Source organism: Echinops telfairi, unplaced genomic scaffold, assembly GCF_000313985.2.
Source record: "Echinops telfairi isolate 266 unplaced genomic scaffold, ASM31398v2 ScPeMD7_7424;HRSCAF=8462, whole genome shotgun sequence".
Classification (NCBI taxonomy): domain Eukaryota; kingdom Metazoa; phylum Chordata; class Mammalia; order Afrosoricida; family Tenrecidae; genus Echinops; species Echinops telfairi.
Window position 1 is genome coordinate 94,136,922 of NW_022111324.1, and position 14,110 is coordinate 94,151,031.

Below are 14,110 nucleotides of genomic sequence, written 5' to 3' on the forward strand. Positions count from 1 at the left end.
TCAGCCAAACAATAGACAGGTTAATGAGGCGAAACATAACACCAGGGAGATACCACACTTTTTAGAACAATCAATCATTTGAGGTCAAAGGACCGCATTGGTCTAGGGGCAAAGCTCAGAAGGCAGAAATGAAAGGAAAATGGTCAACATGGGTAGCAAGTAGAAAGAGAGGTGTTACATTGTGGGGATTGCAATCAATGTCACAACATAAAAAGTATATGAATTGTTGAATGGAAAACCAAGATGCTCCGTAAACTTTCACCCAACTCACAATAGGAAAACAACAACAAAATGACAAAAAGCCCTAGACTTTGGTTCTTCCTAGTTTGTGAATCGTATCCACAACCAGGAGCCCCCAAGCTAACCCCCTCTCTACCATGTCCATAGCTAACGCATCCTGAAATTCCCAAACCTCACTGGTTCATTGCCATCAGTTTGGACTATGGCACCCCCTGCTCCTTAGAGGTTTCTTCACAGCCATCATTCAGGAGGCAGATAGCAAGAAGTTACTGTTGTGATGCTGCTGGGTGGATTCGAACTGCTAACTTCAGGTTAGTCATCAGCACAAATCGCGTGTACCACCCAAAGACCCAAAATCATCATTCAGCCTGCTTTGTGGCATAACCTAGAATCTGTCCACATCTCTTCTCTTCCACTCCCTAGCCCCCCCCCCCCGCCCCACCTTTCACCACTCTTTCTTTTAGACCTGCTACCATCTCTCCTAACTGAACTCCCAGTTATCAATACTGTTGCAGGAGCTCTGTGGTACTGTCAGCAGTTCAAGTCCTCCAGCCATGCCTGGGGAGAAAGAAGAGGCTGTCTGTTCCCATAAAGACTTACCTTGGAAACCTTATATAGGGTCACTATGATTTAGAATTCATTAGGTGGCAGTTTTTTTTTTTTGATTGATACTATTATTTATAAAATAATGTGTTCATTGCTCTCCTATCTTAACCTAGCCAACGTGTAAACACTTTATTTAAAGCAGCTCATTCATTATTGCCATCTTTTCAAGAAGCTTGTCCACGCAGCAAGCACCTCTTTTTAGATTCTTGGGTAAATGAGACAACTTGTCTCTATTTTTTTCTTTTCCCATTTGTGTGTGAGTTTTTCTTCTCCCACTTGCTTGGTTTCTACCAGACATGTACTTTTGCTTTAAAATGACTCGGGTAAAATTGACTTGCCTAAAATATTGCTGCAAAAATCTTAGTCCAAAGGACTGGATGGTTTGAGGGGAAGTTTATCTTCTAAGCCACTCACTGGTTGGCGCTCTCCATTCTTATCGTAGACACCCAGGGGATGAGGAAGGAGTCCAGGAAAGGTTGAAGTCCGTCAGTGTACTTGTTTTGGTCTCTTGCACAGACTCACGAAGAGCATGCAAGCTAAATAAAGGTTCTCGGACGCCATTAAAGGTCGAAGTCCTGACTTGGGGCTACATCCGGTGGAATCAAGGAGTTCTGTGAGATGAGTTTCAGTGACGAACCTCATCTTTTTGAGGGGGCGGGAAAACCCAAAGAAACTCTCTGGATCTCTTAGACCATGTTTTCATAACTGTTAATTGAGAGAAAACAGTTTTAAAAAACAAAACCGTGTCACTAAGCAGTTTCCTTTGGAGAGCTTTTAATATGCTCACGAGTATACTGCCTCCCGGGAGGAATGTATTGCTCATTCTTTGCTGTCTAGGAAGCCCTGGCTCTTGGTGACCTTTTGTGCCCACAGGACAGAACAAAATGTGGCTAAGTCTTCGTGGTGCTCGGTATGTGCCAATCCAGTGTTGTGGCTGAGGCGCACAACATGCCATTTTCCCAGCGTCGTTTCCAAGGAACATCTATTTTAGATGTATTCTTCAAAATATCTTTGTGAACCTTGTGCATGAGAAAACTAAAACACCACACAAGACCTCTGTCAGGTGCTGGGAAGCAAGGATGTTACTTTGAGGACTAGGGTGGGTACGCCTGACTCAAGCCATGGGATTTTCAAGTGTCTCATATGTATCTGAAAGTTGGACATTGAGTTAGGAAGACCGAAGAAGCATCAATGCATGTGAATTGTGCGCTGGCAGAGAATATTCGAAGTACCCCGAGCTGCAGAAAGAACAGACAAGTCTGTCTTGGAAGAAGTACAGCCAGAATGCTCCTTAGAGACAAGATGATGGCATGTCTTCTCTTGTATTTTGGACGCGGGGACAAGGGAGACCAGTCCCTGGAGAAGGACGCTGAGCTTTGTAAAATGGAGGGCCAGTGAGACAGAGGAAGACTTTTGACAAGATGACTTGATACAGTGTCTGCATCGATGGCTCAAACATAAGTACAATGGTGAAGCTGGTGCAGCACCAGGCAGTGTTTCCTCCCGCTATCTGAGCATCAAGATAGCCACTTATTACTATACATTTATACACTTCTTCTTTCAGTTCTATCAGTTTTGCTTCATGGACTTTGAAACTCCATGATTGGATGCAGGTGTATTTGGGATGGCCTTGGTTTCTTTATGAGTTGATCCGTTTATCATGACACGTCCCTATTTGTCTCTGAATTCTACCATGTGTAATACTAAAATTGCCACTCCAGCTTTTAATGTTTATTACAATGCAATTGGTACATTTCATTCTTTCCTTATCTAGGTTCCTTTAAGTGTCTTTTCAATAGCATAGAGTTGGGCCTTCCTTTTGAGACAGTCTGAGAATCTCTGACTTTCACTTGGAGAGTTTAGATCACTTGCTTCAAAAGAAAAAGGGGAAAAAAAGGACAATAATCCTTTATTACAAGTGACTCCAAATGAACTGCACATACTTCCAGTGTGCAATTTTGACACTGTGAAAACAATCAAGAAAAGAGACCTTTCCTTCACCCCTAGAAGTTTCCTTGTGCTTCCCTGAAATCCACCCTTCTTCTACCTCACCGGCACTACCATTGGCCAATGCTGACTTAGAGCAAGCGGATGGGGCAAGATGGAAGTGTCCTGTGGGGCTCCAAGACTTGAACTGTTAGGGAACAGAAAACCCCATCCTTTCTTCTTCGGCCTGGCTGGTGGAGTTGACCTGCTGACCTGTGGTTAGCAGCCCAGTGCCCTGTATCACTCTTATCCCTGGGCAACCATGAATTTGATTTCTGCTCCTTGAGACTAATTTCCATTTCCAAACATTTTTAGAAGCGGAAATATCCAGTGTGCCTTTTTGGGGGGCTTAGGGGGGTGGGGGTGGCGTCTGGCTCTTTGACCAAGCATATGAATCTGAGATTAATTGTTTTAGTTTTTGTATAAACAATTTGAAAAACTCCTATTAGCTCCTTTTGTGGACATACCACAATGATGGATTCATTCACATTGGTGGACAGTCAGGTCGCTTCCAGTTTGGGGCGATCACGAGTAAAGCTGCTGTCACCATTCTTCTGCACGTCTTTGTGTTGACCGACGCTTTTTATTTCTCGTGGGCCTTCTAGGCCTTCCTTAAAATGTTTCATATGGGACAGCATTCCTGTAAGTTTGTTGCAAAGCTTCAGTGATTTGGGAAGATGTTTGAGTTTTTAAACGATTTATATTAAACATTTTATATTAGCCCTGACCTCAAAATAATTTGTTTTAAATGGCACAAAAAGTATCCTTTTCTTTGAAGGCATCCTCATGAGACCACAACAGTGTATTACTGACAGAAGGTGTCTGCAGCCATCCACTGATGAGTGGCATGTGTTTCAACAGACTTTACTTGGGATCAACCCATGAAAGGATGAACTGGAACCTTAACAGCCAGGCATTTTGGCTTCCCCTTCTGTTTTTTTCTTTTTAATCTAAAAAACTGTGGTCTACCATAATTACAAAGATTTCATGTTTTGTTCTAGACAGTTTAAGTTTTACAGTATAGTCTGTGTGATTTTTGTTTAGGATAGGAAGTAAAAACCGATGTTAATTTCTTTTCCCATAGAGGTATCTAGTTATTCCAGCATCATTTATTCCAGACAACGTTTCATGTCCCTTTAAATTGCCTTGATCCTTTTGCTGAAGGTCAAACAGAGCCCTGGAGATGTGGGGGGTTGCCAGTTGGGCTGTTAATTGCAGCTCAGCAGCTCAAAACTATTAGCCACTTTTTAGGAGAAAGATCAGGTTTTCTGCTCCCTAAAGATCAGCAGCCTCAAAGCCCCACTGGGGGCAGTTCTACTCTGCCGTATAGGGTCACAGTGAGTCTGAACAGACTCAGTGGCAGTAAGATTTTTAAAAATTATTATGAGTGAGCAAAATGATACAAGTTATATTCAAATATTATGCCCATAAAACCCAATAGAATACTAGAAAAACTTAACCAAGGGTTAAACACGATAATTTGCATGGTTATGCATTTCACACTTTCATTAAATAGTTTGCCTTTTAATTATAGCCTTATGTCTGTAAGTGGAATAATTTCCTTGGACTTTAAAGCCACATGAATAGTTACATCCATATTATGCCACTACCGGAACCTAAATAGGCTTTCTGGTGAAGAGAAGCCCTGTTCAACATATTTACGCTTGGGAACAGCTTTAAATGCCAGCATTTTCTTGAAATGCAAATACATTAGGAAGTGACCCCCCAAATTAAGAAAAAAACCCAAACACTTAAAAATGCCTTGTTTCAGTCTGGTTGACCAGAGGATGTACACTGGTACAGATAGGAACTGAAAACACAGGGAATCCAGGGTGGATGATCCTTTCAGGACCAGTGGTGTGAGTGGTGATACTGGGAGGGTAGAGGGAGTGCATTGGAAAGAGGGAACCAATTACAAGGATCTATGTGACCTCCTCCCTGGGGGACGGACAACAGAAAAGTGGGTGAAGGGAGACGTCGGACAGGGCAAGATATGACAAAATAATAATTTATAAATTATCAAGGGCTCATAAGGGAGGGTGGAGCGGGGAGGGAGGGGAAAAATGAGGACCTGATGCCGGGGGCTTAAGTGGAGAGCAAATGTTTTGAGAATGATGAGGGCAATGAATGTACAAATGTGCTTTACACAATTGATGTATGTATGGATTGTGATGAGTCATATGAGCCCCTAATAAAACGATTAAAAAAATGCCTTGTTTCTTTTATATGATTAATGACAAGCATCATTTAACTTTCTACACTGAAAGTACCAAACTAAGAGTTATTTCTGTGAGAGAGAGGAATACAGAAAAGGAAATCCAGTGGCTATCAAAAAAGATGTTTTTAATGATTTAAAAAATAGCTTCTACATACAGGATGGCAGAGTCAGACAGTCAACATTTTTATTTTGAAAACTTGACATGTCACCACTTAGCTTAGAATAGGTGTGTCATCTCCTAATACATAGCATACCAAAAAAAAATCATAAGGACAGATTTTTAATTTGTTTTGGTAGATGTTGATTTTCAGCAGCTCCCTTCTGCCCCACACCCTTGCCATGTCACTGTCATTCTGGAAGAGCAGAACTTTGAGAAATTACAATAGCAGTTGTTTAAAAAGCACCTTTTATAAATTCTGCTGATTAAAAATGTTCTTTTCTTAGCCACTCTGTGATTGTGCATTATTCCTTCAATTCTTCCCTGTTCTAATACCTTGGTTGCCCAACATCCCCCCTGACTCAGAGTGACTGAGGTTGAAAACAAGAACACTAAATTCAGTCGAGGCATATATTGCAATGTAAAAAAACATGTTTGCAGACATAAAAGCGCACGACACACAGAACCCAGGAACAGGAGTGGGAATAGCGATACCAGGAGGGTAGGGGGCAGGGGGTGAGGGGAGGGAAAAAGGGGGATCCGATCACAATGACTGACACATAACCACACACACACACCCTCCGGGGGGACGAACAACAGAAACCATGGGGGGAGGGAGACTGGTTGGTGTGAGATATGATTAAAATAATAATTTATAATCTATCAAGGGGTCACGAGGGTGTGGGGGGGGGATAAAAGAGGAGCTGATACCAAGGGCTCAATAGAAAGTAAATGTCTAGAAAAGAATGATGGCAACATACGTACAAATATGCCTGATATAATTGATGTATTCATGTATGGATTGTTATAAGAATTGTAAGATCCCCCAATAAAATATTTTAATTAGAAAAACAAACAAACAAAACAAAACATGTTTGCAAACAGGCTAAAATAAAACCATCAAATACGAACTGGACTGAAATACCATCGCTAACATACCTTTTGACGTGATGATATAAGCCCACTAGGTGGGAACCATGTCATTCTGTCCTGGCAAGGAAGTGGACTATGGACAGATGTTACCTGGTGTTGAGATTGGGGCAGGGGGTTGTAAATGCAAAGTCACCGGCCAGACAGAGTTGGAAGATCAAATGGATTCTGTGTAGCTGCTCAGAGCACAGGGACAACATGAGTCTTGGGGCAGGTGCAAGATGAAGCAATAAATTCTCTTTATAGAATGTGGCCTGGTGGTTCTCAACATTCAGAAGACCAAAGAACTGGCGTTTGCCCTCAAGTCATGGGAGTTCTAGCACCGTGTGAATGTTGAGATCCAGAAAGAGGTCTGCAGATGGACCCGTTGCTCCTTATTGCAGATAATCAGTCTGAGGTGTCTCTATCCATTCCTGCTACAAATAATCAACAAAATCTACAAACGTCCTTTGGAAACCTCAGGGCTCACAAATACACAAGACCAAATCGTCACAAGGAAACACATGCTCTCATTTTATTATGGCTCCTGTCAGCGTTGAATCACCTTAACTCTAACCACGGACATGGCCTCCCCACACACGTCTCTCCTCTCTCCAGCACCTAAACCATCAGATCTGATGTTAACATTGACTTTCTGTAACCTGACGATGGCTTTCCCAAGGGCAAGCGGGGACATCTGGCCGTAATATGTTCAAGTCCATCCATTTGGAAAGGGGCTTTAGGACGAGAACAAGTCACGCCCATGCCTTGCTTTTGGGGGGAGCAGAAGGAGCATTGGTCAAACACATCTTCTCTGCTTCCTGGCCTTGGGAGTGGACAGTTCAGGATAACCTTAAGTTTACCTCAGACAGCCTCACCCCCAGCTGGTCTGCTTCTAACAAATATGCAGCATTTAGAGGCGTTTACTAAGGTGCTTCTTAATTCATGTTTTTTTTTAATGGAATGTATGAGAAAAACATCTACAAACACGAATACACAGGCATACAAAGGCACACGGATACGTTTCTGTACAGTTTATACCTTAGATGTATACACAGGAACCCAACAGGAAAAAAAATTCCGTCTTCCATCTCCCTGAATGTGGTCTCATCCATAAAATGTATTTAAAATATTTCATATAAAACATCTACAAAAATAGATAGCCTTTACAAAAACCAGAGAGTATTTCCAGTTTTGCGCCCAAGCCCTCAGCCGGCTGCTGTCCCGCTAGAACGTGGCCATCTCCAGCAAGGAGCGCTTGAAGAGCTGCGCGTTCCGGGACAGGTCTGTCACCTGATGCACCATCTCCTGCAGCGCCGTCGTGCTGGGGTAATGGAGGGCGGCCGTCTTGGTGGCCAGGACGATCGTCTTGAGCTGTTCGCACAGCTGGTTGCTGGAGTTCATGACTTTGTGGCGGATGTCCGGGGCCGCCAGCTGCCTGGTGAGCGTGTCTCCGATGAAGACCAGTTTGTGCGCGCTGAGGATGACGAACTTGCTGTGGGCCACGAAGATCCGCGGGGGCTGCGCCGAGCTGACGCAGCTGAAGAGGGCGTCGATGGCGTTGAGCAGGGAGATGTAATGGGTCTCGCACTGGTCGTAGTAGAAGCAGAGCAGCTGCCGATCGGGCGCGCCCACGCCGCTGCTCGGCGCTGGCAGGCTCTTGGAAGGCTTCCACTTGGAGATGTCATTCTCCACGGGCTTGGTGATTTCCTGCTCCAGCAGCTGGAACTGACTTAGCTGCAAGGAAGGGGGGAAGTCATGAAGGGCGAGGTAGGGTCGTGGGAGTGCTCTTTGGAGCTCAAAGGCATGGAGTTGCATCCCTAATGGGTGCCGGGCTTTCTGAATTGTGAGGCCTTGGCTGAGTGACCCTACTTCCCTAAGCTGGAACATGGAGGCTGAGAAGGATGACTTCCAAGGCTCCTCTGCGAAGGTGAGCTTGCTCTCCTTGGGCCCCCTAGGCAGGAGACCCAGGGTCGACTCCCAGGGGAGGCCCCCCGGGCACCGCCACCACCCGCCAGAGAGAGCTTGGGTTTTGCTATGAGGTTGAGCAGGTTTGGGTGGAATATTTAGATGCAGAAGAAAGACCTGGCAGTCTCCTTTGGAAAAGTCAGCCACTGAACACCCCATGGGGCACACGGTCCAACCGTGTTGTGCAAGGGATCATTGCTATGCGTCAGGGGCTGACTCAATAGTAGCTAATCCCCACCAAGGGATCATTCCAGCTCCGTGCTACTATGATGGGTTCACGCCGGAAGGCAGCATGGTATATCACTAAGCACCTGAGCCCTGGTTTCTGCACCTTTACGAAGAGTAAATGAGTTCACGTTCCTAAATGTTGAGGATAATGTGTGGCATATCATAGAGTCTCTGTAGATGTGTATTAAATTGTGAGCCAAATGTAGCTATCACTCCGGTCAAGTACATCACTGACTGTTTCTCCCTCCTTGTAGAATGCCTTTACTGAGCCTCTTCAAGATGCTTAGACGAAATGCCCATCCATGGGCCCTTTTCTAGATACACTCTAATCCAATGGAGACCCTGGATGGTGAAAATGGTTAGCACTCTCACTGCTCCGAGAAAAGATGATGGAGCAAGCCTACGCAGGGGTGCCTTGGAAGAGAGGTCTTGGGGGGTGGGGGGGTGATGCAATTCTAAGAAATCAACTGTTTGAGTTTTTCCCCCACCTTAATACTCTAATGCTACAGGAAAGGACAAAACACTTAGGGTAACGAGTATCTCTAAACATTCTGGATCCAAACTCTGCAGCTTACTATTTGGTGCACAGGGTGGGTGAAAGAAGGGCTGGCAGTGTCAGACTTAACCCATGCCTTAGGCGAGAGCTCTCTTTTGCAGGTCAGGGATATCCTGAGTTTGGGGCTCTGCCAATCCCTTGCTCTGAGGCTGGGCTGAGTCAGAGCAGGGATATCTCTCATCCTTACTTCTCCCCTGAAAAATGCCCACTCAGCTCTCCTTTTCTAAGGAATCTGCTTTCTTCTGAGGAATTACTATTGTGTCAACAAGTTATCTAAAATCCTGTATTCTTGTTTGGCCAAATGTCAAGGCACCAATAAGCAGACATGGGGTGATTTTCCAAGGCCTTGTAATTACAGTGAATTCAATTGTTATATAATTTATGCTTTTGCAGAAGTCCCTGGTTGGTGCTCAGCTGGTCACCAAAAGGTTGGAGGTCCTAGTCTACCAGAGGTGCCTCGGAAGAATGGTCTGGCGATCTACTTCTGAAAAGTCAACCACTGAAAACTGGATGGAGCACAGTTCTACTTTGGCACATGTTGAGCCACCATAAGTCGACGTCAACTCAATGCCAACTGGACTGGATCCTTCTGCAAACACATTCAGAAGTAACTCATTCCATGGGGGCAGTTGGTTACTTTCTATTTTATAAAGAAGTACCTGAAGTTCAGAGGTATTAACTGATGTGCCTAAGGTCAGAGAGCTAGGAAGCAGGGATTAGAAAGTAGGCTTCCTGTAGTGTAGCATATATTCTGGAGAGGGAGAGAGGGGACAGAAAAAGAGGGGGATAGGGTAGAGGGCAGGGGGTGGGAGGGTGAGGAGGAGAGGGAGAGAGAGAGAGCCCCACAGGGTCTCCTTTGCAGGAAGTTGATGCCCCATAGAAAGGAGCTATCACTACGGAAGCTGAAAGGGCCAGTCATCTGGCAGAAAAGGTTTTGGATACCCTTTTAGGATTCCGTGGAAGGTAAAGTTATAAGGGAGCCAAATAAATAGGCGGACGGAGGCAACCGTCAGAAATTAGGGAGGCACGATGTTAATTTGTACAGAAAAGGAAGCACGATGTTAATTTGTACAGAAAAGGAGGCACGCTGTTAATTTGTACAGAAAAGGAGGCATGCTGTTAATTTGTACAGAAAAGGAGGCATGCTGTTAATTTGTACAGAAAAGGAAGCACGATGTTAATTTGTACAGAAAAGGAGGCACGAGGGAGGGCGAGCTCACGGCCCTACTTCTCCCCGGATTTGACTCTGGTCGTTTCTGTTCTTGACTCACCTTTGGCTAACTTACTCCTTGAAACCAACACAGCCTGAATCCAAATGGTCCTAACATGTTAGGTGTGCAGGCTCAGCCTGGAAAAACTGCTGTCTGAATGTCATCCGGTGCCACTCAGCCAATTAACAAGGCCATCAACCTTCTGTTTGTTCCTGCACCCTATTATATGCCAAAGTGTCCTGGAGGCTCAGAATCTGGAGCCTTTGACATGAGGTCCCTGCTAAGTGGGGGGTGGGGTGGGGCGGGGGTGGGGATCTGCTCCTCACCAGGTGGTTCGTGTCTGGAGCGCATACCTGATGATGTTCCAGCTGCGCCTTGTTCTGTTTGATGATGTTTTCTTTTTCCAACAGCTCTTTCTGTTGCCTCTCAAACTCCTCCTTACCCTAGTAATTTTCAACATAAAGAACATTACGTCACCACTGTGACTCACATATGCTAACAATCTCATTGACAAACGTGTAAATACGCTTTCATTTTCCACTGCCCTGGCAACTCCTCGCCTGCCCTGGGAGCGTGCTCCTGCTCGGCCAGGTGTCCACAGCCTGCGTGGGTGGAGGCTGAAAGCCAAAACCACTTTCCACATGGGGTGCCATGCTCTCTGACCCACCTTGAACTACCTATGACTCCCCCACCCATCTTTATAAAATACTAGTTCTCTGGGTTCTGTCCTAATAGACTATATGTGAACCCATAAACTGCCAAACACAGGTCTCGATCACTTCTAATTTTGTTGAATTATCTATAGACCTCTACTCCAAATTGGCATTTCCCAACCTGCAAAGTTGGACAATCAACAAGGTCAGGGTTTAATACCTCTAGCTACTCACTCCCCACTCCTTTCTCCAGCACTGAGTGTAGCTCACCGTTCCCTCCTACGTCTGCTCTCTTCCACTCAAAGAGTTTTAAGTTACTTTAAGACTCCACAATATGATCCATGGATCTCAGTTAAAATTTAAAACAAAACAAAACTATGATGGAATAGGAAAGCAGGTCAAAATTTAAATAATGGATCTCTAAGGAGGAGCCCTGGTGGTATAATAGTTATGAGTTGGGCTGTGAACTGCAAGGTCAGCAGTTTGAAACCACCAGCCACTCCACAGGAGAAAGATGAGGTGTTCTACTCCTGTAAAGAGTTATAGTCTTGGGAATTCACAGGGTCAGTTCTACCCTGAACTATAGGGTCTCTATGAGTTGGAATAGACTCAGTGACAGTGAGTTAGTTTATTCGTTTTTAATAGTGTTTTAAGGAGCCCTGGTGGTGCTGTTGGGTCAGCACGGGACTGCTTATCATAAAGTGATGCTTTGCGGAAGGACAGTTTGTCTGTTCCCATCAAGATTGCTAGCTAAGGTTGCTATGAATGGGAATTGAAGCAAAGGCGGTGGGTTTCTATAGAGCTTTATGCTATGAGCTGCTGAGGGCAAGGTTGGTAGTTTAAACCCACCAGCTGCAACAAGATAAGGAAGTTTGCTCCTTTAAAGATTCACAGTCTTGGAAACCTTTTCTCTATGGGGCTGCGATGAATTGGAATTGACTTACGGTACTGGCTTTGGTCTGGGCTAGGACACAGGATGTTACAGCGCCCTGGCTGCACAATGGCTAAATGGGCAGCTGTTAACCGAAAGGCTGCTGGTTAGACATATCAGTGACTCCACAGGAGAAGAAAATCTGGCAATTGGCTCCCGTAAAGATTACAGTGCAGGAAGCCATACGGGGCGGTTTTCCTCTGTTACGGAAGGTGGCTGTGAGTCAGAATCTACTCAACAGAAATCAACAATACAGTATTTTAACTTCTAAAGTGAAAAAAGCAAGCTGCCAGGACACCTGGTCAACCTGTTGGGATTTTTCTCTTGTAGAAGGTAGATCGTGACCGTCCAATTTCCCACATGTAGGTTCAACTATAGGCCGTGGAAAATACTCAGTGGACCTCTATGTAAGTTGAGAGACTGAAGTTTCTCTGCAAATAGTTACACACACACAAGCAATAAAGTAGACAGGTCTTAGTCCACTGTCAAGAGTCAATTCGGACGCATGGCAACCCTACAGGACAGAGTAGAACTGCTCCTTAGGGTTTCCAACACTGTAAATCTTTATAGAGCAGGCAGCCCCATCTTTCTCCCAAGAGGGGGACCTTAGAAATTCTCTAATCTATAGGGTCTCTACTTTTTTTTCCCTAACAGTGCTACCTTTTTTTCTTCTTCAATAAAGTATACTATGGCATGAAATACTACAAAACAGAAGTGGAGCCAGTATAAACATGAGAGGGTCTACTATCCTGTTTGTCAGGTCTCTTCCTGTTTTGCCTAAGGCCTATCAACTGGATCTAATCCCACCTCATCTTTACGAGTAAGGAAATAGAGCCTTGTTCACACACTCAATGCCAAATAAGGTGTGGAGCCCAGGTTTCAGGGCTCTCAGTCCAAGGGTCATTGGCCCCATTGGGGCGAACTACTTAGTGAGCATTCATCTTGTTCTTTCCCCTGGGAGCTCCGCCTTCCGTATAGCCCTGTAGTCGTTAGCCCCAGGCAACCCGACTGTGAGAGGAGGTCTAGTTTTGCGAGCGTGGCTTCTTTACCTGTAGGTGGACATAATCATAGTCATCCATCCAGCTCTTCTCCGAGCCATCGCTGCTGCCACAGTCAGGGGGCTGGTCCTTGGCCAGGCTTGCAGGCAATGCCTTGCTGTGGGCCTGCGCCGTGCCACTGGGTGCGTACTCCGGTGAGTGTGTGATGCTCTCGGGCCCATTCTTCTGCTGCAAGCTGCCCGGGCCTGGTCTGAAGACGGCCTCTGCATTGGTGTTGATGGTCGTGGTGAGCTGCTTGGCATCGTCGGGCAGGGTCTTGGCCACCATCACAAACCTGTCCAGGTCATCGCACTTGTTTGGGGGCTTGTTGAGGGCCAGGGTGTTCAGGGACCAGCTGCACTCATTTAAGTCATGGCTGGTTTGGCTGAGGATCTGGTGGGAGTCTTCCACTCTCTGGAGCTCCCGCTTCATTTTGGTGTGCAGGAGGAGGTCAGGGAGGCAGGAGGCATTCGCTAGAGCCCCCTTGGCAAAAAGGAGGTACTCCCTCAGGAACAGCTCCACCTTTTCCACTGCCATGCGTATCTCGTTGATGTGCCTCTCCATGTATCCGTAACACCGCCAGTCGGTGGTGACCAGTGCCATGAGGGTGCAGACGCCCATCTCCAGGCTCTGCTGGAGCCGGTGGAGCCTCTCAATGGCCATGTCTGGGTCCAGGAGGAGCCTTTTCTCCTGAGACGGAGAGGCTGACAGCGAGGACTCCTTGGAAGTGGTGGAAGATGTGGACATGTTACTCCTGGTACTGCCGGTACTGGAGAAAGACAGCCGATTCATTCCATCCACCACGTCCTGAGGCACTTTCGTGTCTGGCGGGTGATGCAGAGGGACATCATAAACCCCATCCCTTTCTGCAGGATTCGCCTTCTCACTGGATTCGGCTGGGGGGTCCAGAAACTGAACTCCCCGGGGAATGTCATATGCGTCGTTCAGGGGGCCCCCTGGCTGTCCTGGCGGTGGGGGCGCCTGACTCTGGGATATGCTCTGATGTCTTCGGGCCACCAGCTCAGCGACTCCTGGAGTGTCACCGTTGTATTTTACGGCAAGGTCCTTCCCTGCTGGCTTGGTGCCGGCTGGAGGGATGTCGTAAACGCCCTCTGGCCTGACATCGGGCCTTCTACCCGGTCTCACTGGTGGCGGAAAATCATACTCTTTCCCTCGAAGCCCGGCTTCGTCGTGACAAGCAGACGGCGGGCTGGCGTACATCTGAAAAGGCAAAGGAGCAGTTAGTCGGGAGAATGAAACGCGTCTCGGTTGAGTTGGCTTGTGTTGTGGGTCTATTTTGTCACACACACACACACACACACCACACCACACCACACCACACCACACCACACCACCCTTCTTGGGCACTTCCCAAGGCTCTGCTCACTTTTGGTCTCCTGTCACTCAATC

The 14,110-nt window shown here is 46.2% G+C and overlaps 1 protein-coding gene across 2 annotated transcripts in view; it reads right to left on the bottom strand.

The window, feature by feature from the left end:
* Positions 1 to 7,043: 7,043 nt before the first annotated feature.
* The window catches only part of NEDD9 (neural precursor cell expressed, developmentally down-regulated 9), a 143,224-nt gene continuing 136,157 nt past the window's right edge, over positions 7,044 to 14,110 (bottom strand). For both annotated transcript variants that reach the window (XM_045298231.1, XM_004712192.3), the window contains exons 5-7: positions 12,713 to 13,921; positions 10,433 to 10,522; positions 7,044 to 7,853 (exon numbers count right to left, since the gene is read on the bottom strand). In XM_045298231.1, coding sequence (XP_045154166.1) covers positions 7,344 to 7,853; positions 10,433 to 10,522; positions 12,713 to 13,921 — 1,809 coding nt within the window. In that variant the 3' untranslated portion in view covers positions 7,044 to 7,343. The remainder of the gene's footprint in view (positions 7,854 to 10,432; positions 10,523 to 12,712; positions 13,922 to 14,110) is intronic.